The following is a 25,716-nucleotide window of genomic DNA, read 5'->3' as shown; positions in this document are numbered from 1 at the left end:
CGATTTCTTTTTTCACTTCGTCAACGATATTTTTGATGCCTGCAGTAACACTATTATAAAGCTCTTTCTCTTTCACTTTGTTATCTTATGTTATGTTAACCTTCATGTAAAGATGTTTTTCCATTTTCATATGAGTGTATTAATGGCGCACCTTCCTACCTTTTACCTGAAAGAATTGGCCTATGATGTTGTATCCAGTGATCATTTGTCATTATTCATATTCGTATGTCATTTAGCCGTCATTTCAGTCATTTGACTTTGACTAAATGCTTCACGGGAAATATCATTTCGCCATAAAATACTATACTGCTAGAGTCCTTCACATGATCGAAGATGCGTTATGAAAAAGAGATATAAACATAATTCGAAAAAAACTTAATCTTTGATAAACATTCTTAACACAAAGGTAGAATAGAATAGCGTGAATATGATAAGATGCGGGCGGGTATTTTATTTTGAGTATTCAGGAGATCATTATTTCGTATGTATTTTTCCTTACTAATTTGTAATATTTATACATTTTGTGAAGCTCTCACGGAGTTAGTTCCAAAAGAACAAGTAATTCGTGTTATCCGTTTCTTTCTTATAAAGAAGTCATTGTTGTGAAACAAATCAAGATATGGAAATTGTCAGACGATGAAACTAGCAAGAATATTGGGACAATCGTTGGAGGTGAAAGCGTTTATGAATCAGTTGTCAAGTTTGATCTGAAGGCAGAGCCCAGTTTTTGTTGGAAATGTTGAATGATTTTGGATAGAACGTAGTTCTACTAAAGAAATCGTTTGCATCGAAGCAATATGCTATGTACCTATTATTTATTCTTTCCAGAGAAAAGCCAGAATTGACGCAATAATAATTACTCTATATAAGGAAAATGCTCATGGACTAACGAACATTTACTGTACTCATTATTATCTTATTCGTATATTCTCTTCGAAGGTGTATTATATCTTAATTATGTCTACTAATAGGTGGTCAATATTAATGATATCTGTCCGCAAAATTTTTTATTGCCCTGATAGAGTCTTTCTTTATGTATAAATAATTCTTTAAGAGGACTTTAATATGTATTAATAAAAAAGCAAAAGTTTCGTTATTTATAAAAAAAGTTCTTTTATCTGCTTTTTGTTCAGTCTTATTTTTAATTGGCCAATTCTACATTTATTAAGAGTTAAATAAAAAATTCATTTTTTCGTGGAACTTTAAATTCTAATTTTGTAATACACTTTAATGCATTATAAATAAGAAAATAGAAATTATTTACTAAAGAAACTAACTATATTATTAGAAGACGACGCCACAGACCAAATTCAGTAGTATTACCATTAAAAAAATTTTAGTAAAACCGTTACTGTTGTCAACAAAAAATTTTTTTTTGATTAAATTTCGGTTAAAAATGTCAAGATTTTCAATGCACCCTAAAAACATAGGAGATACCCGATTGAATGATGCTAAATCGGAAGTTCGATTAGGCCAAATTTATATATTATTTGATGGTCCATATAGAAAACAAAATTTGTTATCTTGTAAGAAAGAATATGCAAATTTGGAGCATTCCTATTATAAACTTATGCAATATTTTTGTTCTCAATGAAACCATTTAACTTAATATATAATATACTTGTTATCTTTCTATCTGAAAAAATCAGTTATATGAAATTGGATGTGATATTACGGCTTATAAATTTAAATATTTAAGAATCATTCTCACATAATTATTATGACACAAAATTGTACTGCGCCATTCAACCACGTAACAATCAATGATTTGATATTGATTAATTTAAAATGCCAGTTTTTCCTTATTGTTACGTGAAAAACTTTTTCTTTTAACTTTCTCTTAAATATGCCGACTGACATTCCGACTTCAACTTCTCCTAATACTATTCTGTTTTCTGACTCGACTTTCAATAGAGAGTTACATAAAACATATAAAAGGTTGAATTGGAATCAGAAGATGACTTATGAAAACTTTCCTGACGATTTGACGAAAGTCTCTTATTTGAAAGGAATATTGGAAGAGCGTAAAAAATGGGTATATTTTATTATGCTTAAAAGATATATATTTTTCTTTTAAAATATTTAATCTATATTGATTTCGTTTATATATATTTTATTATATAATAATAATAGAAACTTTTAGTGAATTTATATAGTCATTTAGCAAGTATCGCTATTACTATTAATTTTATCAATTTAACATATGACCCGGATAAAGATATTATTGAAACGATTCTTTCGGCTTCATTTTGCTTTGTTATTGGTATTCGAATTTCTAGACTTGTAAAAATGTTGTCTGTTTTGGCAGAGGGTAGAGAATAGAGAGATTTGAATACAAATTTCTGGACTTCCTTTTATCATTCATAAACATATGATCTTTAATTAATATTTCATAATAAATACGATGATAATTCCACAATAACAATATGAGAAATTATATAAGGCCAATGACTCGCTTTTATATTTATATTATAATTATTCTTAGAAATTGGTAAACCAAATAAAAGATGACCGGATATATTATTCCTCTTATAATATACTTCAGGCAAAGAAACATTTTACGATAAGATAATATGAAATATTCAATTATAGTTTTTAATTGTATATTATATTTGGAGAATTAAAAATAAAATTAAAATTATTTTCCATTTTTGGGTTAAATCATTCTCACGTGATTACGTGATTTTTACGCACGTCTGAAATCTGTGCCAGGTTAGTGTCGATCACGGTGACAAATAACGGTGACAAATAAATTTTTGGCACAAAAAAATTTCAAGTCCCTCAGATACTTAGTGTTTTTGAACTCGTGGCTGCACGTGATTAGGTGACGCGTAAACATCACTCATACCTATTATAGAAGTGATCGACACTAACCTGGCACAGATTTCAGACCAGCGATTTTTACATACATGATCGTCATCATAATTCACCCTAAATTGCTCATGATCCATTGAATCTCGGCAAAATGGCATAACTATAGTTACACAACAAACAGCGCATAAATCAGCACCCCGAAATTTTTCTTTATTGTGAAATTTTGTTCACTCTGACCCTTCTTTGAAAATAGTTAAAGTTTTACACTTAGTTTACCTCTTCTAAGAATTATTTTATATCTTTATTTTATAGGTATGAAGTTTGTTTTAGTTTATTTAATATTGGTTTCACTCTTTTTTTTTTGTTCTTTAAAAAAAAATAATAAAATATGTTATTGTGGTTGAAAAAAATTCTCATTTTTAAGATAACAAAGAATGTCCTTGGATGAATATGACGGATCCGATATGGAGTTAGATTCTGACTCTTCTTCCGAAAGATATTACAATTATAAAGACACGGCTGCACATAATCTGTGTTCAAAATCATCAAATTTTTCAATTATGAATGAGAATAAAGATAAATTATTAGATAACGATAGAAAATTTTTTTCAACATCACTCTCACCTCAAAGTGAAAACGGTTCCTTACAATCTTCTAACAATAGAAGTGATCATATTAATGAATTCGGTACTAAACCATCTGTCAATTCGACGGTATCATCAAAAAAAATATCTTGTGCACAGCCTCAACCTCCTTCTCCTCCATTTAATTTCCAAGGGTCTAAATTGCCTTCTTGCCCACTTCCGGAAAACACTATGAATAACCTTTCCAAAACATATTCCTCACCTCCTTTATCTAATACATCTTCTCAAGTTACTTTATCGACTTCATCTAAACAAACGAATGGATTTTTTTTGAAATCTTCAATGAATAAATCACCTACAAATAATAATGTTAATAATGAACCGACAAAATTAGAAAAACATGATAAAATTAAATTTGAATTAAAGAGTACTGGATATAAAAATAGGTTATTATCTCAAGCAGATAAACAGTCATTTAATACATCAGCAAAAAACATTTTTAAACTAAGTAACAATGTCGACATGATGAATGCAAATGATACGAATTTAGTTAAAGAGTCTACTTTCATGAATAAATCCTCATCATTGCCGGCCAAAGTATCGAATTTATTTTATATTAAGTCCGAAAAAGGTGAATTTCAGCAAGTATTCTCATCGTGTTTTAAAATTTATTCTATTATTCTAATTATAAACAATTTTATTTAAAGATAATAAACGAGTAATAGATGATAGGTTTAAAGAAGGTGTTAAAAATCATGTAGCTGAAGAAAAACAGTCACATAAGCAAGTTATTATTGAAAATCCTTTAGGAAAATCTGATGTAAATACTATAGTAGTAAAAAAAGATCTGAATAAACGATCAATTAATAGTTCTAAAATAATTAAGAAATATTCTGCAATTGTAAAAAGAAATTTTGTCCAACAAAATCAATTATTTAACAATAATTCTACAAATGAAAACTCGGGAAAAATTAGTGAAAAACAACAAGAACAAGTTAATGACAAGATTGATGATAATAATTTAACACTATTAGTTAAAGATTCTGTGGTCTTAAAAAAAGGTCAAGATCCAGAGAAGAATCAATTTGATAATAATGATCCCAAAATACAAGAAATTGTGCAGAAAGAACAAGCTGAAAATCCTAAAGATATATTTCAAAACGCGGAGGTACAACTTAAGAATGTTGATGTTGTTGAGAAACCTGTGGATTTAATACAAAATTTAACTAGAGATGATGCTGTTAACAAGATTAATAATAACGAGGTTCAAGTTATGGATATTGATAATGACGATAATAAAAGTACTGAATATCCTAGTTTGTCAACAATTAATACGGAGGAGGATAAAAATGATATTATGGAATTAGATCAAGTAAACATGTCTGAACAAGATCACAAAAATAAAGATGAAAATATAACTTCCAAAATGGATATAATAGAAAAAAGTGAAGAAGCATCTGAAAAAATGGAAAATGAAAAAGAGAAAAATGATGAATTAGAGACTCAAGTTTCACCTAAAATTAAAGACAAAGGAAAAAAGGTAGCCATATCCGCTGATAAAGTTACAAAAACTACAAACCAGGCAGATGCGTCTTCAAGCAAACCTACTGAAACTGAAATGACTAGTCAAGAACCTGAGACTAGTCACACAGATCTTCTTACTAATTTGATGACTCAATTTACAAATCAGATAAATGAGACTTCTCGTCAAACAAATCAATATAATGTTGCAGAGACTCAGTCTAACGAAATTCAAAGGCCATTCAACCATATAATTCGACCAACTGATCAGTCAACTAGTCATGTCACACAATCACCTCAACCTGTTAAAAAGATGGATAAAGTGGAAAAGGTAGAAGAAATAATTAATTTTAGCGATTTATCAAAAGAAATAGTAGAAAAGTATCATAAAGTAAGTGATATTTTAGATAATATTGACATTCAGTATAAGCATTAATTCAACTGATAATAATAATATATGTATATATATGTATATATAATGTTTTTTAAAACAAAAGCTTGACAATTTACTCTTAGAATTTGATGAAATAACAAAAAAAGCGGTTAATGCATATGATGAATTACAAAGACTATTACCAGAAGGAACAGTGATTAAGATAGATCCTCCTACTACTTACAAGTGGGATATGATAGCTAATATGCTCGGTATCGCTGATATGAACAGACAAGGTATGAGATAAAAAGATTTTACTAGAAAATGAAACATATTGAATTAATTAATTGATTGATTGATTTTTATATTAGATGATAATGAAAACAGGGGCAAAAACAATTCGGATGAGGAAAAAGCTGATTTGGAAAATAGAGAAAATGCACGAGAAGTGGAGACATCATCTGAAATAGAATTCGACGAGGAAGACATGGATGTACCCTCCGACGATCCAGACGATAAGAATTTTAAGTGCAGGTCAACGATCTTGAAACAACCAAATCCAAAAAGGTGGCATAATACAAGAAGTAATAGGCCACCTAGTGCTAATCTTCGTCAACGAACGAAAGTTGATCCTGATTCTTCTAATATTTCAACTACACCCACTACATCAAACAGCCCTTCAAAGAAGAAACAATCTCAAACCTCCTCTAAAAGGACATTAAGAACAAGAAAAGGGGAAGATGAAGGGGACGATATTACCACTACATCTAACCCCCAGAAACACTTGGATCTTGATAAATATTATGAAGATGGAAGACCACGAAGGCCAGCAAATGGGTTTAGTTTCTTTTGTGGAGATATGTGTGCAAAAGTAAGGAATGAAAAATTGCCTATCAGCGGTACAATAGCATATGCTGCCGAAATATGGAAAAAGATGTCGAATGAGGAGAAAAGAGTAAGTTATTGTAAAATTTATTGCTTTTTTAAGACTATAGTAATGCATGATATAATTCCTTTTGTTATGTATAGCCTTGGTTAGAGAGGGGTGAAAAGTCGAAAAGTGAATACCAAGATTTATTAATTAGATGGAAAGAAGAACAAGAAGAATTGAAAAACAGTGGTGTAAAAAGAACGGTATCACCAAAGGCAACAAGTGTTTTCTCATATAAAAAACCTCGTAATGACGAGCACAAATAAGTTGTCAGTTAGTAATATTATATAATGTACATTTTGGTATTTTATATCTTATGTTATTTAATATAAGATGTAGGTAGAAATTGAATTAATAAACTGAATATTTTTGATTTGGCTGTTAAGAATATATTGTAAACAAATCAAAATGTAATATGTGCATATTATTTATTCCTGCAAGCCCCTCTTTTTTCTCGACTATAAAATAAATATACACTAGATGAAATAACGTACAATAAATTGTCATTATATTAAACAAATAGATAGTCCTTAAGATACCGAATATGAATATCACGAACAAGATTATATATATAAATTTGCTTTTATATTTGATACGAGTTTTATGAAAAAAAAGCTACCAGGTCAAACCTATAATTGACACATTTTATGAACATGGTGAAAAGCCAGAACGTATAGACTTATAGACGAGAGAAAAAAGTAAGTACATTCTTATCATGTATGTATCACTTTCTTTGACCCGCATATATGTAATACGATAGTAACACGAAGTGGGCCAAGTCTCATGATTTTTTGCTATAGAGAATACATTTCTTAGAATATGTACGGTATATTTCTAGACACTCTTGACATGCAAAAATATAATATCCCAATTGAAGATGGAAATGAAACAATCAAGAATCAAAGTATTAACGATGGGCGAATTGCCTGGCACAGCAAATTTTCATGTGACAAGTAATTAGAGCAAAATCCACGCAAAAACTGGTCAAACGGATAAAACGGATAATACTATTGATCAATAGAAACAAGCTAGAGAGAAAAGAAATCTGCTGTAAAAAAGAGTGTGTGAGAAGTTCAGCCTTATTATTTTATCCCTTATTAAAGTTCTTTCTATCTGTGAACTTAAATAAGAACGACTAAAAGTTGAAAAGTTAAGTACATTTGAATGTAAAGTAATTAAACAGAATTTTTTAGTAGAGAAATGTTTTTTTATTACATATAACTGTTATAATTTTCTTTCATGTTTTGTTAATTTTAATCTATACGTGTCATCATATTTTTCCGCTTACAACAGCCAACAGCCAATGGTAATAATCTTACTTAAAATCATGTGATCTTCCGTTATTTACTTGAATAATCGCGCTTTATCAGCTTCCTTAATTAAAATGCCTAAAAAATCAAACAATATTCAGCGGAATAATCAGAACAAAATTAAAAGAAAAGGGAGGCCACCTAAAAAGAAAAAATATGTCCAACCGATTGACAGTTCTGACGAAGATATTCTTTCTGCAAGACATGCTTCAACCCGACCAAGAATTATTTCGATACGAAGAAATGAAATTCCAATGCGTCCAGAAATCCATATACCTCCAGCATCAATTCCTTCATTTAATAATCCAAGTAATATTCAACAATCGTCATCTGACAGACAGATGCCACCACAGGTGAACGAACAACAACTTTCAGCTACGACCACTACGAGGATTACAATAACAATGACGAGTATCACTAAAAACAGTACGGATAATTCTAATACAACTACTTATGTCACAACTGATATTTTACCTATAAATGAAATGAATGTTCCTTCTCAGTTGGATAATTCGGAGAATAGACTAAGAGTAGGTGCATCCAATTTAAGTACAACTCCGGTAAATTCATCTGATAATTTAAACAATTTGGATCCTTCGAATGGACCATACACGAGAACAAATGCGTTAAATTCAGTTACATTAACTCCTGCAACAGCCAGTTCTTCACGAAAGATCATATCACCTATGGGCGATTTATCAGGTTCAAGATATCATCAAACTTCCAACAGCTCTCCTAATGCAATTGGAAGTTCATCTAGACATTCCAACTTAGCGGCAACACACGGTTCACAATTAAATGACTTGAGAACGAATCTTTATAATATGCCTGGATCGTCGATATATCATTCTGCAGCATCAACCGATAATTCTCCCTCTCCGACATTTATTCATACTAGAAATGATATGTGTGATTTAGACGATTCAAATAATCCACCTGGCAATTTGACCAACTCTTTTCCCGCTAGTTACGAATCACAATTTAGTACAGGAAACAATGAATTTATAGCAACAAGACCAAGATATTACCGCATTCCTGATATCGATACTCTTGATACTGTATTTGATGTTTGGAAAGAGTGGAATTTTGGAATTGGTGATAATCCTTCAATTGTTTCACTAATAGAAACTTATGGTAATAAATGGCAAATTAATAATAGTGGTAACTTGGCCGCAAGAAAGAAGATTATTAAAATGATTAAACTCAGAGCAGTCGATATAGGGTTGGATAAGGCAATCGATGAAATGGAAAAAATTATGGGTTCAAACAAATTGAGTTGGTTGGCCGATAATTTTCATGGAAAGAAAAAAATCATCGAGCAAGAATAATTTGTTTCTCAGATTCATGAATAGGAATTATTTATTGTTCAATAATGATAGCAATGATGATGATAATGAAAGACTTGAACCTATTAAATACCAATTTTTTCCGGTATAAGAAATTTTTTTTCTCTAAATTTCATTAAAAAATAAAGATTTTATAATAAATCCGAGAGTTGGTTTTTTTGTTATTAAAAAGTCACATTCACGTGACTCGTGATCTTGTTTATAATATCGCTATACATGGGCTTAATATTAACATTTCTTAATATATATTACTAAAATCACCCTCAACCGCAGAATACTTCTTATTGCACGCAAATTCTATCCAATTTCGTCACATTGAATCTCACTGCATCCTTCATCACCTCTTGCATTCGTATCCCTTCATAAGAGAATAATGATGGCGGTGTTGGATGGTTGAAGTATCGAAAAAAAAATCGGTCGATAAGTGAAAGAAAGTAGTTGGACCAAAGGTAAAAACGGTATACGTAGGAAACCTGAATGATATCGCAAAACAAAGAAGGACTTTTTGTTATAATAATGACAAGAAAAGAAATAATCCATGCATTTCATATAAAATTTATTCATACACACTTTCACATTTGGATTGATAAACACTTTATCATACCCAACCTTTTTGAAATCACTAAAAATTAAACAACACTCGCTCGCCTCAAAAGGTAATTCCTTATCTTGCGGCATTAGTGCCCGAAACTTTATACCATGTTTCACAAATGGTTCGGCATTCATAATCACCACACCATTCCAGCAACTGAATACCTGCACTGATTCGCCGTTGTATATTTGTTGTTGGGCTGTTGTGTCATAGAAGAAGGGATAATAGGGGGTAGGAGGCCAGGGATAGCTTATGTTAGGTGATGGTAGTTCTCTTGTGGCAAAAGTGTCATAAAAGGTCCAGTAGAAATCCATGGCACATGCAGCATCATAACTATATCCATTTGTCCTCAATAATGTTAAAATGTCTGATACTTTCCATATTATATCATTGAAAAATAGAACTTTATCAAAATGATTTTCTTTCTCTGCTTGTTCAAGTAATGGTTCTAGCACTCTATTTCGTAGGTTGGCTAAATAAGGTATTCTTCTACCAATATAATATTTTGGCGTGTCGTCTATAATTATGGTGTTTGCTATGTCTATACTATTAAGAGTGGATTGAAGGGTTTGGAGAAAGAGTTTGGTGTTGTCTTTACTGCCTGTGTGCATTATAAGTTAATATTGCAAATTAACTCGAAAGATTACATTCTTTTAATATGCAAACTCACCATTCTCGAATATCGATATGTAAACGTTCTCTGGTCCCAATATTTGCACAAGTTCCAACAGTTGCTCACTAAAATTTGGTAATATATCTTCATTGTTATAAAAATTTGCTGCAATAAATATCTTTCGTTGCGATACGTCGTTTGGTGGCAAGCTGGTTATACTACTTAAATATTAGACAAGTTGATATCACTTATATATTTATATATCCACAAACTTACCTCCACAACTTCCACAGCGTCACTAACAATATCACTATTAAAATTACTCTTCCCAGCTTTTTCCGCCCAAATATCCGTCTCTTAACCGACAGATATAACCTTATCATTAGTTTGCAAGATTTTTTTATGTTTTGTTTAAATTTCTCGTATGGTGTCCAGCCCAAAAATTCCTGATCATTTTCGATGTTAACTGTTGAATCTTTAATTAAATTATCGGTGTCCTCACAAATGCTTTTGCCTTCAATTGACAAATCAGAATTATTCATTTTAAGGTCAATAATGATAAATCATTTCTAGTATTTTGTGCCACATAATGCATGATTTTCAATTTTGAAGATTTATCCAACCAGCCAATAATACATTTTCAATCCCAATACCCGCTTTACTGTCATGAAATTTTATATCTTATGTATCTTACTTTCACTTTCAATAACTACAGTCAGTCCTCTATTATCCGATGAAACCGATCAAACAAAATTTACTGAATGTGAAGGAGGACCTTATCCAAATACCATAACAAATATACTAATATCTCCTAATCCATTAGTAATAGGACAAAGCGCCTCATATACATTTAATGGAACACGAAATGTAGAAATCCTTAAAGGCTCCACAATAGGATTTTTAATAATCGATGAAAATTATGAAACAATACTGGAAACGAAAGATGATTTTTGTTCAATTGTAGAAACAACAAATGAAAAATGTCCTTTACCTATTGGAGATTATGAATTTACTTATGGATTAAATATTTACAGCAATAAAGAATCATCTCCTGAAAATCTTGATAAACCACCGAAGACTTGTCTTTATCAACTAATAAGTATGTCATTATTTGTAAAAGATTAATTTTTTTAAAGATTAATTTATAACTTTATTTTTGTAGTTAGGGATCCGAAAGACATTATTTTATCTTGTATACAAGGTCCTGTTGATTTATCTTATGTTTTTACAGCCTCAAATAACGGTTTTTAAATTATTTCTACTTAAATAATGTAATTGACAATATATCATTTTAATATCTATTATTATCAATTATTTTCTTAATATCAATTATTCGATAATAGAATCTAAATTTTTAACTTTTAATTTAAACCCGTGACCATTAAATCCTTGTTCAACATCCTGATTCAAAAAAAAAATTTAGTATTGATTTTTCTAAAAAGTTCATAGTGTAATTTTTTTTTTCATTTACCTTAACTTTAACAGGTGTTGAAACAACAACAACGTTAGAAGTTTCAGGCTTAAATAGATTTACTAAATATTTTGTTAACATTGGATATAAATCTTCTATATTAACAGCCTAAATATTTTTAAAAATACAGAAGAGTTAATTATTATGAGAAGTCAGAATTCATTACAAAATTATTAATATTACTTTACCTGAACTTTAGCTAATAAATTTTTATTATATTCTGCGTCCATATCTTTCAACACTTGTACTACGAATGACTCAATGGCCTAACAATAATTTTTCAAGACTTTAAAAAAACCCTTTCAAATTTTAAATAAAGATAACTAAACCTACCGCCTTAGAAATGTTTCCCTAAAGATTCAAAATAATAAAAAAGTTAATTTAATAATAAATTACCCATCTCATTCTTTTATCATACCTCTTTTCTGACAAGACTATAGATAACACCACTTTTAGCACCCTCAAATCCAGCTTTATCAAACTCAATCTGTAAGAACAATTAACTAAATTAATTAACAGTTTTTATAATAAAAAAAGGATTTCTTCTATTTCTCTAAATAATATATATATACCTTCTTATCAGCTAAACCGAAAACAGCTTTTCTAGCTTGTTCGTAAGCTTTAAAAGCGTCAGGAGATTTATAAATATCAAAATAAATATGCCCTATACCAGAAAAAAATGACGTTATATATTTACAAAAATAGCTTACAAGAGAAAGAATTAGAAAATAATAATTCTCATTTTATAGGGTGAAAGAAATTACCATATTCTACATCAACTTTTAAGTTAGTAGAATAAGCTAAACCTTGACCACGAATTAATTTCCAGAATAAACCTTCCGTGGCTTGTAGTAATTCGCATAATACAAGCAATGACGCAAGATCTGGTGAATCAAAGCTCGATGGTCCTATAAAAAGCAAGAGAAACAAGAAATTAAAAGCTCAGTCTCGAGGAGTTAATCATTGAAAAAAAAATGTGACAATGATAACTTTGGACCCAGGAATGTCAAATGTAAAAATTTCAGAATGATTCGTTCGAGAGAAATTAATCATTGGAAGAAAAGAAGATATGGAAATTTCTAATTGCTTTACTTTTTATAAATGCACTCTAATCACCCACTCTTTGGCAACTTGTCCATGAGTTGTATCATAAAGAGTTGATGTATTTGTTTAAATTTATACTTACCTTCAGCTGTATGCATTGAAAATGTACTTTCAATAGCTGGTAGTTTAACAATAAAACCCTACAATAATAAATTATAAATTAAAAAATAACAATTAATATTAACACAGTAAATACTAATATAATTAATTAAATATAATACTTGATTTCCGGGATTTCTTCCAAATTCAGTCAAAAATTGTTGAGATAAAGGTACAGGCGTTAATGATTTAGGGGCCTATAAAGTCAATTTATGTTAATATGCTACTTCATACAAATAATGTATTCTAGCAACAAATAAATAATTACTTCAATTATCTTAAAGTGTTCATTCCAGACACTTTTAGGATTAGCGAGTTTTAAAATATTTCCGTAAACATGAATCCTCAAATTCTCAGGTTTAGTCACTAAGTAAAAAATTTATTATTAGTTATTTTCAAAAAAATTATTCCTCCTTAAATATGTATCCTTACACAATTCTCTAAATTGATAAAATCTTTGAATAACTTGATTAGCTCCATTTCCTTTTAATTCTTTAATAACGTTAGGTAAAAACTTCTCTTGATAAAGGGTAGATGAAAGATATGTATTTGATAATTTTTCATCAAAATTAATTAATTGCATAACTGTTGATGTCATCTACATAATTAGATAGTAAAGGAAAAATATAAGATATATAATAAAAAACCTTAAGACATGAAAAAAAAACCTTACATCATAACCATCACGTTTTGCTTCAGGAATCTCATTCAAGATTTTCGAAGCGACAATCTTTAACCTAAAGAAAAAAAGTAAAGCCGTTTAAATGTACAAAAAAAAGGCAAAAATATATACTCGACACAAAAAAGTTAAAGGTACCTCTCGGCTGTGAATTCAGTATGCCATAATAAATAGTTTAACCATTGAATAGCTTTAACATATTTACTAGCTTCAACTTTGATACTGAAATCAACTATTTGTTGAAAATTTCCGTTATATCCCAAAGAAGAATCATACTTCACGGTGTCTTTATTCAACTGTGAAACCACTTGTTCAAATGTTAACTTAGTTCCATCGGGAAGGTTAAGTGGAAGCGAATAAAATGATCCAAGATACATATTTATATAAGGCCGTAATTCGAAAGGTATATTCGTGGTGATAATATATAGCGATATTGTTACAAACGCAGAATTAATATCTGAGGAACAAAAATAGTTAGACAAATATAATATAAAATATACTAAATTCGAATAGTTTGAGGTACTCACGGTCGTATTGAATAAAGTAAGGAATGTCAATTTTTGAATCATGATCGAGATATTTTTGAACCGGATTTTTGCTAGAAAAGTCAGTATAGATTTAGTAGAATTATATCAAAATTCTCGCTATTAAGTTAAATACGTACAATTTCCCTTCAGATTTGTTGCGGCCAGTAATAACGTTAATGAAAGGAATACTATCAACATTAGGTATAGGGAAATCTTCAATAATATTAGAGGGTACAGGTACATCATTTAATTTTTTGGCCTCTTCTAAACGGGTTTCTAATTCGTTTAATTTTTCTTTTCCTAATGTTTCTCTCTGCTTTTCAATACGGTTTTCTTCTTGCTTGCTTAATTTTTCAGCAAATTCAGCAGAAGGTTTACCGAGCAGTGTTATATGATGATTATCTAAATGATATTTTTTTAAATATTGTATCCATTGTTGCTCAGTAAATTCGGACAATTGATCATAATATTTCAAGTCTTTTGTAGCTCTTTCTAAATCTTCTCCTGTTCGTTTACCATATACGTGATCTATGAAATTATTGAAGAGAAGGAAAATTAAAATGAGAAGCACTCAGGAAAGTAATATTTACATGGTACCAACCTACGATACTGGCATCGGAGAAATAGCTTGAACTTGTTTCAATTTTATCCAAGATCTATAATAAAAATGACATTAATTAATAACTACTACAGCAGATGAAAACATCTTTAAGTAATGATAAATTACCCTTAGTTTAGCCAACTGTATAACAGTTTTCATACGATCCATATCGATTCCTTCACTTTCAACAATTCTAGTAAATTTTTGGAGCACCTTATTTGCCAATTCTTCTAGTTCTTCGGTAGGAACATTAGAAAAAGTAGCTAATATGGCTGTACGTGTCTGAGGTTCAATCATTATATAAATATCTATATCAAAAAAGTGAAGTAGTAAGTAATAGTAGTTCAAATATTCAGTGTAAATTATTCACATTACCTGTGCATAATGGATCTTTGATCTCTACAAATTCCTTTTGCAATACTGATGCTGCCGAATCTGACAAATACGTATGAAGAACTTCTAATGCATTAATTTCTAAGAATTCCTAATATATTAAAAGTGATTGATTATTAATAGAAACGATCACAGATAATTTTATACATTTCTAATAATATTTACGTCGATTAATGGACCTAACCAAGCAATAACTATTTGACCCATACTCTCATCCTCATCAGGAAATTCAACTACTTCCTGAATAGATTTTTCGAGTAATGGAATTGGTGCCGAATCTACAAATGGTCTAATGAATATAAAGTAATACTATTATTGTTAATTTGTTGCTTTTATAAGTACTGCTAGTCAACTTTCTTACCTTTTGTGAATTTGAGATTTTTTCCTGGAAATTCTCTCGTCAAGTGGATCAAGTGTTTTGAATAATTCATCGTGTAAAATCTTCCCAGTAATGATTAAACATAAGTTATCCGGCTTGTAATAGTCTCTATGATACTATAATAACATATTAATTAAATTGAATTATTCAAAGTTAAAAATATTTTGGTAAACTTATACTTACTTGACGGATAGTTTCTACATTTAGAACTCTTAGATTTTCCATAAGGCCACCAGTCTCACTGCGATAGCCACATCCTTCTGGATACATTAATCGTTGATATCTAATGTCAAAAGTATTATCGGCTTAATTAATATTAATATTTTGTTGATTAAATTATTTAATTTACCTCAAATAAACGCGACTTTCTCCAGAATTTTCTCGGCCCTATTAAATATAGTCGGTTAAAAATTGTTATCAATTACGTGGTTATTAATAATAATTACCTGCATTTCACTATAGACAACCCCAGCATCTTCTCCTTTTCCATTAATATGATGAACTTCAGTATAACATCCGCTATCAGTTAACGTAGGATAAAGAATATGATCCACATAAATAGGTAATAAATTTAAAAATCCTTGACTTCCCGCTGTTTGAATCGTATAACACGTATGATCTGTTGCTGTCCATGCATTTGTTCCATTAGCAAATGCTCTATTTGCAAGTAAATCTAATACTCCCTAAATATTAAATTTATTATTTAAAAGAAAAAAAAACAAAATTATTACCAAAATGATATTTATTATACCTTGTAAGGGAATAATTCACTACCGAGAAACACCAAACTAAAATAAATATAAAGAATAAAATTTTGATTTATTTTATTTACTTTAATGTACCAAATATCGGCTAAAACAAAAGAAACAAATCATACTGTTCTAAAGTGTGAGGACATCCATCATCATCGGTAGCTTTAATTAATATTATTGAAATTAATATGGGTTTATTAAAAAAAAAAATATGGATTAACCTAATTAGTATTATATTCATACCCTCAGTAGCAATTGTGAAATATCCATCAACTAAAGGAGCTATATAACAATAATTAGAAAAATGATATTAGTATAAAGTCGCAAATGACACATTTATTTTTGAAACGAAATACCTTGACGGTCAACAAGAATTACTGTTAATCCTGTGACCTTTGATTTAAATTTCGTGATTTTAATATCAAAATCTGTTTCTATTGATTTTATTACTTCAAAATTCGTCATAATTAAACTCGCAAAACCCAATTCAAGACTGCAACGTCGCAACGACGATAATCTTTTTGGGTTTATCTATCAAAATCTGCAGTCACGTGATAAACACATTTAGGCCAAAAGTCATGTGACCGCGTGGTACTTATCATGTGACTAATATCTTTAACGTCACACGAATTTTTCTCTATTCTACATTTCATACTCCGTTTTGTATAAACAATATTCACATAAAAATTCATAAAAATTCAAAAATATATTCGCAATGTCAAGTATTTGCAAAAATAGGCTCATGGAAGAACGGCGCCAATGGCGTAAAGATCATCCTTACGTAAGTAAACCGCTCTTCATTTCATTTTGTTAGAATTTAAATATTAAAGCTGATCTATTATTGAAGGGTTTTTACGCTCGACCTGTCAAAAATGAAACTGGCTTGGATCTGTTAACTTGGCAAGTCGGAATTCCTGGGAAGAAAGGAGTAAGCGATCAACTTTTTCATTTTAATTAGTAAAGGACAATTTGGTTGGACGCGTTTATTTAATTGAACACGGATATAGTTTATATTATGAAGACTATCTTTAATCTAAAGCCGCTTAATTTATACTAGACTCCTTGGGAGAATGGTGTATATAAGATGGTGATGACTTTCCCCGAAGGTAATGCTTTTAATTTATTAAAAATTTATTTTTTGAAATTTTTTTTATTTTTTGAATGTTCTGATTTATAATTAGGATGAAAATTATAAACGAATGAATCAAACGTTCGATATATCCATTTCCTTTCTTTATAACATTATTTTCTTACAGATTACCCTTCAAAGCCTCCTAAATGTAAGACCTTTTACAAGAACCAAGAAACAAAAGTTGAAGTATACGATTCTTGCTAAATCGGATTAATTTTCACTTTATTATGGATTCTATCCTTTCATATCTTTATATTTCTTGTAGGTAAATTTGGCCCAGCGTTGTTTCATCCTAACGTTTATCCATCCGGTACCGTTTGTTTATCAATCCTAAATGAGGAAGAAGGATGGAAGCCCGCAATCACAATTAAACAGGTAAATTGACAAATTATTTCATTTATATTTGTATTATACTTATATCATTAATTAATTGTAGATTCTATTGGGAATACAAAATCTTCTTGATGAACCGAATCCGGATAGTCCTGCGCAATCGGATGCCTATATGTTATATAAGTATGAACTATAAAACATTAAATTTGATTAGTTATTGATATTTTGTTTTATATCGACTTTTTTTTTATTTTCAGGAAAGACCGGGCAGCATATGAGAAGAGGATAAGACAACAAGCCAAGGAAAATCCGGCATAGTCTTTATTTATTCAACTAGTAAGTTACTTCGATGTTTTATTATTATTTGTTCTCCAGACAAAGATTTAATTTAAAATTTTTCGACTCCCAATTAGCTATAAGTTTCTTTTTATCAAATTAGAATTTTGTAATTTTTCAATTAAATACATATTTTTTATCCTTTTGGATTTCATTTCTTTAAGGTGAACATTTTATTTTTTTAAGGAATTGTCCTTACAGGGATTTTTTCTAGTAAGATATTTATAAGAAATTCTCGTAAATGAAGATGTCGTAGAATAATATATTTACATTTAGCATATTCATATAATGATCATTAATCTGAATAAATTAAAGATTTGTATAGCAATTTATTCAAAATGTAGTACGTAAGATATACAAACTATAAACTGTTTTTTGATTTTGGCAATCAAATTTTAAGCTATTAAATCCAAATCTATTTTGAGTTAAACCAGTTTCAGTATTGACAATTTTCTGTATTAATAGAATTTTAAAATAGATTTTAGTGGCACTAGTGCACTACAATCTATCACATGATACTCTACCCAAAAATTTTTTACCCCACGTGACTTTTAATTTCGGCCCGAATTATCAAACATTTAATTGACCAAAAATTTAGAGATATTTTTATAGTTATGTTTTTGTTTTAATATTTAACATTACATGTATAAACTATTATAAATCAAAGTTATTTAATGAAATTACATTTAAAAATAATAAATTCACAATGTTAAACAGATAGATAATTTTTATTAAAATTTTATTAAGTACAATTGGTTTTACTACAAAAATATAAATGACTTTTTAAGTATTTATCTAATCTTAATAAAATTAAGTTGCAAGATTTTGGATCTGCTGAGTTTTTTCTAAACATCTAGAATTGATTACTTTGATTCAAATACTTAAAATATACTGTAAAATTAAAAAAAAAGATGTAACATAATTACTTTATTATAACTTTATATAAATTTAAATTGGATTTACTGAACAATTTTACTTAAATATCCAGATTCCAGAAGCATTTTACTTTAATTAAAATGCTTAAAATAAACTATAAGAAAAAAAATGCAATATAAATTGTTATAAAAACTTGTAGTTCTATAAATATTTATTTAAATTTAGTAAAAGTTTAAATTTAGCAAAAATCTGAATTTAATAAAAGTCTAATTATAGGTAATTTTTAGTTTGCTAAACAATTTTACTTAAATATTTAAAGATATAGTAATTTTAGAAGCAAAATTTTTTTATTATAAATACTATCCCTTGATAAAATGTTATCATATGACTTTTAATTAACTATCACCGCATGCCTACAAGCAAAAATTTTTTTGGGTGCTATTCCAAGGAACATCCATATCTAATAAAACATTTGTAAATTGTTACTAAATATTTAAAAAAAAATATATTAATTTCTTACCTTTTGGAATCTGAAAGTTCACCAGGTATAATTTTTATTTAGACTTAAATATTATATTTTAGAGAAAATATCAAAAGAAATTCCAAAAAAATTGCAAATCGTTTAGTGAAAGTTTAGAATCTTTCTACTGAAAAACATAATATTATTTTTTTAACAAAAAAGCATTTTATCATTAATTAATTTAATATATTTGTATTCTATAGGTATGTTTTTACATATATTTACAAAAATAATAAAATAATACATAATTATTCAAACTAAAGTACTTTGTTCTTGGGCTTCATATTTTAAATTTTTACGCCATTAATAATCTTATTATAAATCACATGACTACACATTCCCCTTGAACTGTAAAAGCTAAAATTAATTTTAAAAATTTTTAAATTTTTAAAATATCTTAAGATCTAGTAATTATAGAAAGATAACATTATATTTGTTAAATTCCTTCTATTAAGGCATATTTAATGGTAATAAAATCATAATTTTAAAATTGACTAGGAAATGAAAATTGTTGAAGTGTCTGAATAATTTTACATTTAATACTAAAAAAAAAATTGTTACACTTAATCTATTAATATTTTTACAATGCAGTCATAATTAATATAGACTATGAAAATGTAGTTTAAATACCTGTTCTAAAGAAGATTATTTTAGTAACTTTATTTAAAAACATAAAAATGATTCAGTTTGATCAAATTTCTGATTATATTAAAAATTTGGGTGTTACAAAAACATATATTATATAATTAGCTAAATATGTATTATACAGTTGATTTTTTTGTATATATAAATTATAATATCAAACACTGGTTCGGCATAGGAACTTTTTTACTATGAAATTTGTATAATAGTAAATTTTTGCTCTATCCCATATAATAATATATACTGAAATTTTGCACATAAATTCAAAATATTTTAAAGTCTTTGTGTGTCAATTTTTATTAAAATTGGATATATATTGAAAAATTTTTATTAAGATGACTTTTACATTTTATTTAATATATAAAAGATTTTTAAATTTGAAAAATACTTATTTATTATTTGATTACAATATGTAATTTACATCAAATATTCTTTTTATGCTGTTAAAATTAAACTTAAACATGTAATTTTTGCAATGTTAATATAGACAAAACTATATAAAAAAATAAAAATCATGGATTTAATAAAAATTTTATTATTAAACTAACCTTTTTCTCACTAAATATTTTGATTTCTTGTTAAACTAACCTTTTTCTCACTAAGTATTTTGATTTTTTGTAAAAAGTTACATGTATTTAAGCATGTGATTAAAGCTCTAAATGGTCCGAATTGGTCCAGGTTAGAGAGTAATCTGGAACCAGACCGAAAAATTAGTTCATTTCAGTTCAGTTCAGTTTATATTAAAAGAAGAATCCGGAACCAGACCAGACCAGACCAGTTATTTTAGTCCAGTCTGGTCTGATCTTATAATAAAAAATATTGTGAAACCGTTTTTTTAATTATAATTATTTAGAAAAAATGTTTCGCAACATTTTTTTGTTAAGTTAATTAAAAAAATGTTGTGAAAATGTTTTTTCGTTAAATTAATTAAAAAAATGTTGCGCAAACGTTTTTTTATAATAATATATTAAAAAACGTTACGCAACATTTTTTCATTAAGTTAATTAAAAACATTACGCAAACATTTTTTTTAATTAAATATACTAAGAAAAAATGTTGCGCAACATTTTTTCTTTAAATTAATTAAAAAAATATTGCGCAAACATTTTTTTTAATTAAATATATTAAGAAAAAATATTTCGCAATGTTTTTTCTTTAAATTAATTAAAAAAACGTTGCGCAAACATTTTTTTATAATAATATGTTAAAAAAAATGTTACGTGACATTTTTTTATTTAATAATTAAATAATCACAATGGTTTTAATATAAACTATTGCGAAAATATTTATCGGTCCAGTCTGGTCCTAACCCGTTTAATTCAATCTGAGTTAGATTTATAATCCGAAACTGAACCAGACTGGACCAAATATTTTGGTCTGGGTTGAAAACTCAACCCAGACTGAATCAATCCAAATTTTCAGTCTGAGTTATCGGATTAGGACTGACCCGATTAGAGCTTTACATGTGATTTATATATATAATCTGGTATATCAAAATTTTTTGATATATCAGAAGTCTCAATATACCAGATATTTTTACTGAAACAGATAGTTCTGTTATATCGAATTTTACTGTGTAATATATGTTTTCTATATATCCTAAAAATTTTTATATAATATTTATCTAAAATATCTCACTAAAGACTTTCATTCTAAGTCACAATATAATCAGTTTTTACCCTTAATATAATTTTTTTTAACAATACTTCTTCTATCAAAATAAGTAAAAGTTTAATCCTTTTTACTTAAAGTTTTACTTATTTATTTATTAAAGTTTACAGAGTTATGTATTTGTATATTATTTTTTAACTATGCAAAATTAATATCAATATAACACAGCTAAATTTGTATATATGTAATACAAAATTTTATTCATCAATCAGACTATAGTACAGAATGACATTGCATTTGAAATATGTAAAAGTAGAATGTCCTTATACTTCAGATAATAAATAAAAAATTATATTTATAAATGTTTAGATTTTATAAATTGGATTTGTTTTTCTACACATTCGCACAAAAATGCAAGGATGCATATAATTTTAAAATTATTATAAAAATTCAAAATTATACACATTGCATAAAATTTTAATAAAATTTATTAAATTTCATTAGTAAATTTTTTGGGTTATGGATCCTTAAGAATTCCTTAAATTACTTCAGAATCCTTAAGGATCTGGCAATTTAAGAAATCCTTAAAAATCCTTAAATGAATTGTAAAGATCCTTAAGGATTCTATGAATTATCAGATCCTTAAGGATTTCTATATTAAAAATCCTTAGAAATTATTTACTGATAAACCTAATACCTAAAAAACCAAACCCATAAAATTGTATCATGTGTATCACGTGATATAATCTTAGATCAGCCATTTATAATCTGATATAGTATTACGAATCCTTTCATCTCTAACCTTCTTCCTCTTTCACTCCTTCCCTTTTCCATCACCCTGTTCTTTCCTTTCTCATTCTGTAATGAAATGTTTTAGACAATACCGGTAAGATTTTTAGTGTTTTTTTTATTTTTAATTATTTCTTTTAACAAACTGTTTCTAATTACTTGTTTTTTATTTATTTTAGACAGGTTTTTCAGATTTCTTTGGAGATGATATTCCAGTAAGATTTTTATTAGTTTTTTTCCTTTATTTCTTAATAATTTTAATAAACAGTTTCTAACGATTTATTTTTTATTTTTTGTAGACAGTTCTTTTAATTTATATTTCATCAATTTTATGTTCATGACGGATTTTTTTGCAGTAAGTTATTTTTTAAAAAAGTTTTATTTTAATGAAACATTTACTAATGTTTTGTTTTCTTTTTTCTATTTTTTAGACTTTTCTTTTAGGTTTTCATATTTTTCTAATACGTGGCATTTTGGTAAGTTTAAACTGTTTTTAAATTTTTTTTTATTTTAATGAAATGTACTTGAATGTAAATTTCAGATGTAAATTTCAGCAAGTAAAAGAAAAATATTTTTTTTTATTAACAAACTTTTACTAACTGTTTGATTTTTTTTAGATAACTGGGTTTTTGGGTATTCAAACAGAACATTTAGCAAGTAAAACAGAAATAATTTTTCAATTTTTTATATATTAACGAATATTGCTAACTGTTCGTTTATTTTCTTTTTTTTTTAGGCATTTTCGAGTCTTTCTGGATGTGAAATACCGGCAAGTAAGAAAAAAAAATTTTTTTTTCTTTTTGTTTATATTAACGAACATTACTAATTGTTTATTTTTCTTTCTTTTTTTAGGCGGATTCTTCAAGTTACTGTGGACGTGATATCGACAAGTAATATAAGGTACAAATTTTCTAGATGCAATATTTTTTCAATAAAAATTTTCTAAGTTTTTTCATTAATGAACATTATTAACTGTTCATTTTTTTTTCTTTTTTTAGTTGGTTTGTTCAATTCTTTCTGGACTTGAGATATCGGTAAGTAAAAAAAAATTTTTTCCTTATTTATTTTAATGAACATTACTAATTTTTCATTTTTTTTCTTTTTTTAAGTAGAGTTTGAATCTCTCTGACTCTCTGAACTTGGGATATTAGTAAGTAAAACAAAATTTTTTTTCTTTGTTTATTTTAACGAACATTACTAATTGTTCGTTTATTTTCTTTTTTTAGGCAGTTTTTTAAGTCTCACTTAATGTAAGTAAAATAATTATTTTTTTTTTGATTTTTTCTATATTAACAAATATTATTAATTATTCATTTTTTTTCTTTTTTTAGGCGATTTTTTGTTCTTTCTTAATGACTCTCTGCAGGAAAAAGCATACCCATTGGCTGGGACAGCTTTAGCAAAATTGTGAACAGAGGTTGCACTTTTCTTGATAAAACATTTCTGATCTCCGATTTTATTGAGTGCAATTCAAAAGTCTCTCTTTTCGTTTAACTAAAGCGGTTTGGAAAAATAATTAACCTTACGATGCTTAAAGATTTTTTTTCGATTCCCATCCACCCAGACAATATGGATTACCATTGTGAATTGTTCGTAGGCACGAAAATTACAGAGAAACAGAGCCTTTTTGACACACATTTTTGCAAGTACCTGGTCATCTTTCTCTCTCTGAATGTATAGTGTTATTTGCATCCAGACTGCTACTATGAATTGTTTTGTTGATCTGCCTTTTTTTTACGTTTTCTTTGCAGAATTTCGATGGCTGTAAAATTTAGTCGAAGATGAAAATCAAACTATTTGGAATGTTGGCAATGCTGTACAAAAATCATAATTATATTTATGATAAACTTGACCTGTATGAGAAGACACATTTCAGTCAAATACGGTCTAAATATGAGAATTGTAAACGCATAGATGATGTTCTCATTGACCTTTCTAGGTATTTAAAAGATTATCACAGAAAAGAGTGTATCATCCTAATTGATGAATACGACCATCCTCTTGACATTGCCTACCGGTATTAATATTACGAAAAAGCTCGTAGTTTTTTTGCTTCTCTATTTGGAGCACTTCTTAAGGTAAACACTTATTACATATTTTAGACTGTTTTTGTAAGATAATGTAGGACTGGTAAGTAAAAAAAAATATTTTTTTCAATTTTTTATACTAATGAACATTACTAACTGTTCACTTTTTCTTTTTTTTTTAGACGAGTTCAAGTCTCTGATTATTACAGGGTGAAAAGTAGAAAGACAGAAGAAAAAATGCGTTCAAGTAGGTCATGGATACCAGCAAGTAATAATAAAATTATTTCAACTTTTTTTTTAATTTAACGAACACTTCTAACTGTTCGTTATTTTTTTTCTTAGATGATTTGTCCTTTTTTCTTTGTAATCAAAACTAATTATTGTTTTATATTTTATTAATTCAAAAAAATATGTAATAATATATAAATAAAATTAATAAATACATTAATAAATCTATAAATAAATAAATTAATAATAAATCTATTGATAAATATATAAAATAAATATAATAGTAAATATCCTTAAGGATCCTTACTAATTACAGGATTTTTGGAATCCCTAAGGATCCGCGCCTCAAAAAAATTACTGATGATATTTTGAAAAAAATGGTTTACACCATTTTTTTTTAATATTTTAATAAAAATTCTGAAAATTTTCAGGTTTCAGTTCAGATCAGATCAAACAGATAATCTGATATAATCTAATTTGACCTGATCTGAAAAAAAAAATTTCAGGTCAGATTTATCAATTAATCTGACCTGACTTGACTCATTCAGAACTCTATGTCAAACTTTATTTATCACAACTTACTTGCAAATATGCATTTGCAGCACTTGTTGCTAATTGAGTAGATTTCATAATATATAATTGAAAATTTTCTCCAAATAAAATTTTAAAGACTGGTATTTTTTCTATATAATTAATTTCACATTGTATACATATTTAGAAGTACCCCTACCCCAGTTTGTTTGTATTAAATAATTGCCTGAAATCTTGAACTGCGTATTATTATAGAAACGAGCAGAAATATACTGAAGTATACTATTTTGAGAATAATATTCTTCTAATAACGTTGAAGACAAAATAAGTAAACATTTTAAAAACTAAATAAAATGCATAAATTTATTAAAAAAATTTTATGCAAATATATTAAAATCAAAAAAAAAAAATTATTTTGGTTAGCCAATTAAAATACTATCAATTTAGCTGATTGTACATGTGATTAGTATACTACAAAAATCTGGGATTACTCCAAAAAAATTAGGATTAGTGTTAAGATATGTATATATATAATAATTTAAGATATCCTAAGTAATCAAAAAAGCAGGAAAGATTAAAAGGCAAAATTTAATGGATATTGT

At 27.7% G+C, this 25,716-nt stretch overlaps 7 protein-coding genes across 7 annotated transcripts; 5 read left to right on the top strand and 2 right to left on the bottom strand.

Moving 5' to 3' along the window:
• The first annotated feature begins 1,812 nt into the window (after positions 1 to 1,812).
• OCT59_018002 (uncharacterized protein) lies at positions 1,813 to 2,539 on the top strand. The gene is made up of 2 exons (XM_025313620.2): positions 1,813 to 2,035; positions 2,134 to 2,539. The coding sequence occupies exons 1-2, from the start codon at positions 1,847 to 1,849 to the stop codon at positions 2,320 to 2,322; spliced, it is 378 nt and encodes a 125-aa protein (XP_025186953.1). The 5' UTR covers positions 1,813 to 1,846; the 3' UTR covers positions 2,323 to 2,539.
• A 508-nt stretch (positions 2,540 to 3,047) lies between these two features.
• Positions 3,048 to 6,608, top strand: OCT59_018001 (uncharacterized protein). Its single transcript, XM_066148471.1, has 6 exons — positions 3,048 to 3,126; positions 3,239 to 4,029; positions 4,106 to 5,310; positions 5,417 to 5,588; positions 5,664 to 6,247; positions 6,322 to 6,608. Exons 2-6 carry the CDS (start codon positions 3,249 to 3,251, stop codon positions 6,487 to 6,489), a joined length of 2,910 nt encoding a protein of 969 aa, XP_066004398.1. The 5' UTR covers positions 3,048 to 3,126; positions 3,239 to 3,248; the 3' UTR covers positions 6,490 to 6,608.
• Positions 6,609 to 7,600: 992 nt separating this feature from the next.
• OCT59_018000 (uncharacterized protein) lies at positions 7,601 to 9,046 on the top strand. Its single transcript, XM_025313618.2, has one exon. It carries the CDS (start codon positions 7,608 to 7,610, stop codon positions 8,859 to 8,861), a length of 1,254 nt encoding a protein of 417 aa, XP_025186951.1. The 5' UTR covers positions 7,601 to 7,607; the 3' UTR covers positions 8,862 to 9,046.
• Positions 8,991 to 10,626, bottom strand: OCT59_017999 (uncharacterized protein; the record flags this gene model as incomplete). Its single annotated transcript, XM_066148470.1, has 4 exons — positions 8,991 to 9,352; positions 9,450 to 10,072; positions 10,142 to 10,302; positions 10,361 to 10,626. 4 exons carry the CDS (start codon positions 10,624 to 10,626, stop codon positions 9,161 to 9,163), a joined length of 1,242 nt encoding a protein of 413 aa, XP_066004397.1. The 3' UTR covers positions 8,991 to 9,160.
• Positions 10,627 to 10,750: 124 nt separating this feature from the next.
• On the top strand, positions 10,751 to 11,335 carry OCT59_017998 (uncharacterized protein; the record flags this gene model as incomplete). The annotated part of the gene is made up of 2 exons (XM_025313617.2): positions 10,751 to 11,183; positions 11,247 to 11,335. The coding sequence occupies 2 exons, from the start codon at positions 10,751 to 10,753 to the stop codon at positions 11,333 to 11,335; spliced, it is 522 nt and encodes a 173-aa protein (XP_025186949.2).
• On the bottom strand, positions 11,230 to 16,554 carry OCT59_017997 (uncharacterized protein; the record flags this gene model as incomplete). The annotated part of the gene is made up of 27 exons (XM_025313616.2): positions 11,230 to 11,485; positions 11,556 to 11,663; positions 11,744 to 11,821; positions 11,889 to 11,906; positions 11,974 to 12,042; positions 12,128 to 12,219; positions 12,320 to 12,463; positions 12,742 to 12,799; positions 12,881 to 12,955; positions 13,027 to 13,124; positions 13,191 to 13,356; positions 13,432 to 13,495; positions 13,576 to 13,894; positions 13,965 to 14,035; positions 14,102 to 14,492; positions 14,566 to 14,620; positions 14,692 to 14,873; positions 14,941 to 15,049; positions 15,124 to 15,247; positions 15,320 to 15,453; positions 15,521 to 15,620; positions 15,687 to 15,724; positions 15,784 to 16,020; positions 16,089 to 16,125; positions 16,215 to 16,251; positions 16,333 to 16,371; positions 16,446 to 16,554. 27 exons carry the CDS (start codon positions 16,552 to 16,554, stop codon positions 11,414 to 11,416), a joined length of 3,024 nt encoding a protein of 1,007 aa, XP_025186948.1. The 3' UTR covers positions 11,230 to 11,413.
• Positions 16,555 to 16,740: 186 nt separating this feature from the next.
• On the top strand, positions 16,741 to 18,221 carry OCT59_017996 (SUMO conjugating enzyme Hus5). Its single transcript, XM_025313615.2, has 8 exons — positions 16,741 to 16,870; positions 16,937 to 17,017; positions 17,147 to 17,195; positions 17,346 to 17,369; positions 17,487 to 17,596; positions 17,658 to 17,737; positions 17,812 to 17,890; positions 17,968 to 18,221. The coding sequence occupies exons 1-7, from the start codon at positions 16,805 to 16,807 to the stop codon at positions 17,870 to 17,872; spliced, it is 471 nt and encodes a 156-aa protein (XP_025186947.1). The 5' UTR covers positions 16,741 to 16,804; the 3' UTR covers positions 17,873 to 17,890; positions 17,968 to 18,221.
• The last annotated feature ends 7,495 nt before the right edge of the window (positions 18,222 to 25,716 follow it).

Source organism: Rhizophagus irregularis, chromosome 27, assembly GCF_026210795.1.
Source record: "Rhizophagus irregularis chromosome 27, complete sequence".
Classification (NCBI taxonomy): domain Eukaryota; kingdom Fungi; phylum Glomeromycota; class Glomeromycetes; order Glomerales; family Glomeraceae; genus Rhizophagus; species Rhizophagus irregularis.
Note: the sequence above shows the minus strand (reverse complement) of the source record. Positions and strands in the feature narration are given on the sequence as shown.

Coding starts and splice junctions, on each gene's coding strand:
- OCT59_018002 (XM_025313620.2), top strand. CDS start 1,847: ATGCCGACTGACATTCCGACTTCAACTTCTCCTAATACTATTCTGTTT. Junction 2,036..2,133: donor TGGAAGAGCGTAAAAAATGG/GTATATTTTATT, acceptor TAATAATAATAG/AAACTTTTAGTGAATTTATA.
- OCT59_018001 (XM_066148471.1), top strand. CDS start 3,249: ATGTCCTTGGATGAATATGACGGATCCGATATGGAGTTAGATTCTGAC. Junction 5,311..5,416: donor TAGTAGAAAAGTATCATAAA/GTAAGTGATATT, acceptor TTAAAACAAAAG/CTTGACAATTTACTCTTAGA. Junction 6,248..6,321: donor TGTCGAATGAGGAGAAAAGA/GTAAGTTATTGT, acceptor TGTTATGTATAG/CCTTGGTTAGAGAGGGGTGA.
- OCT59_018000 (XM_025313618.2), top strand. CDS start 7,608: ATGCCTAAAAAATCAAACAATATTCAGCGGAATAATCAGAACAAAATT.
- OCT59_017996 (XM_025313615.2), top strand. CDS start 16,805: ATGTCAAGTATTTGCAAAAATAGGCTCATGGAAGAACGGCGCCAATGG. Junction 16,871..16,936: donor GGCGTAAAGATCATCCTTAC/GTAAGTAAACCG, acceptor CTATTATTGAAG/GGTTTTTACGCTCGACCTGT. Junction 17,597..17,657: donor CCGCAATCACAATTAAACAG/GTAAATTGACAA, acceptor AATTAATTGTAG/ATTCTATTGGGAATACAAAA.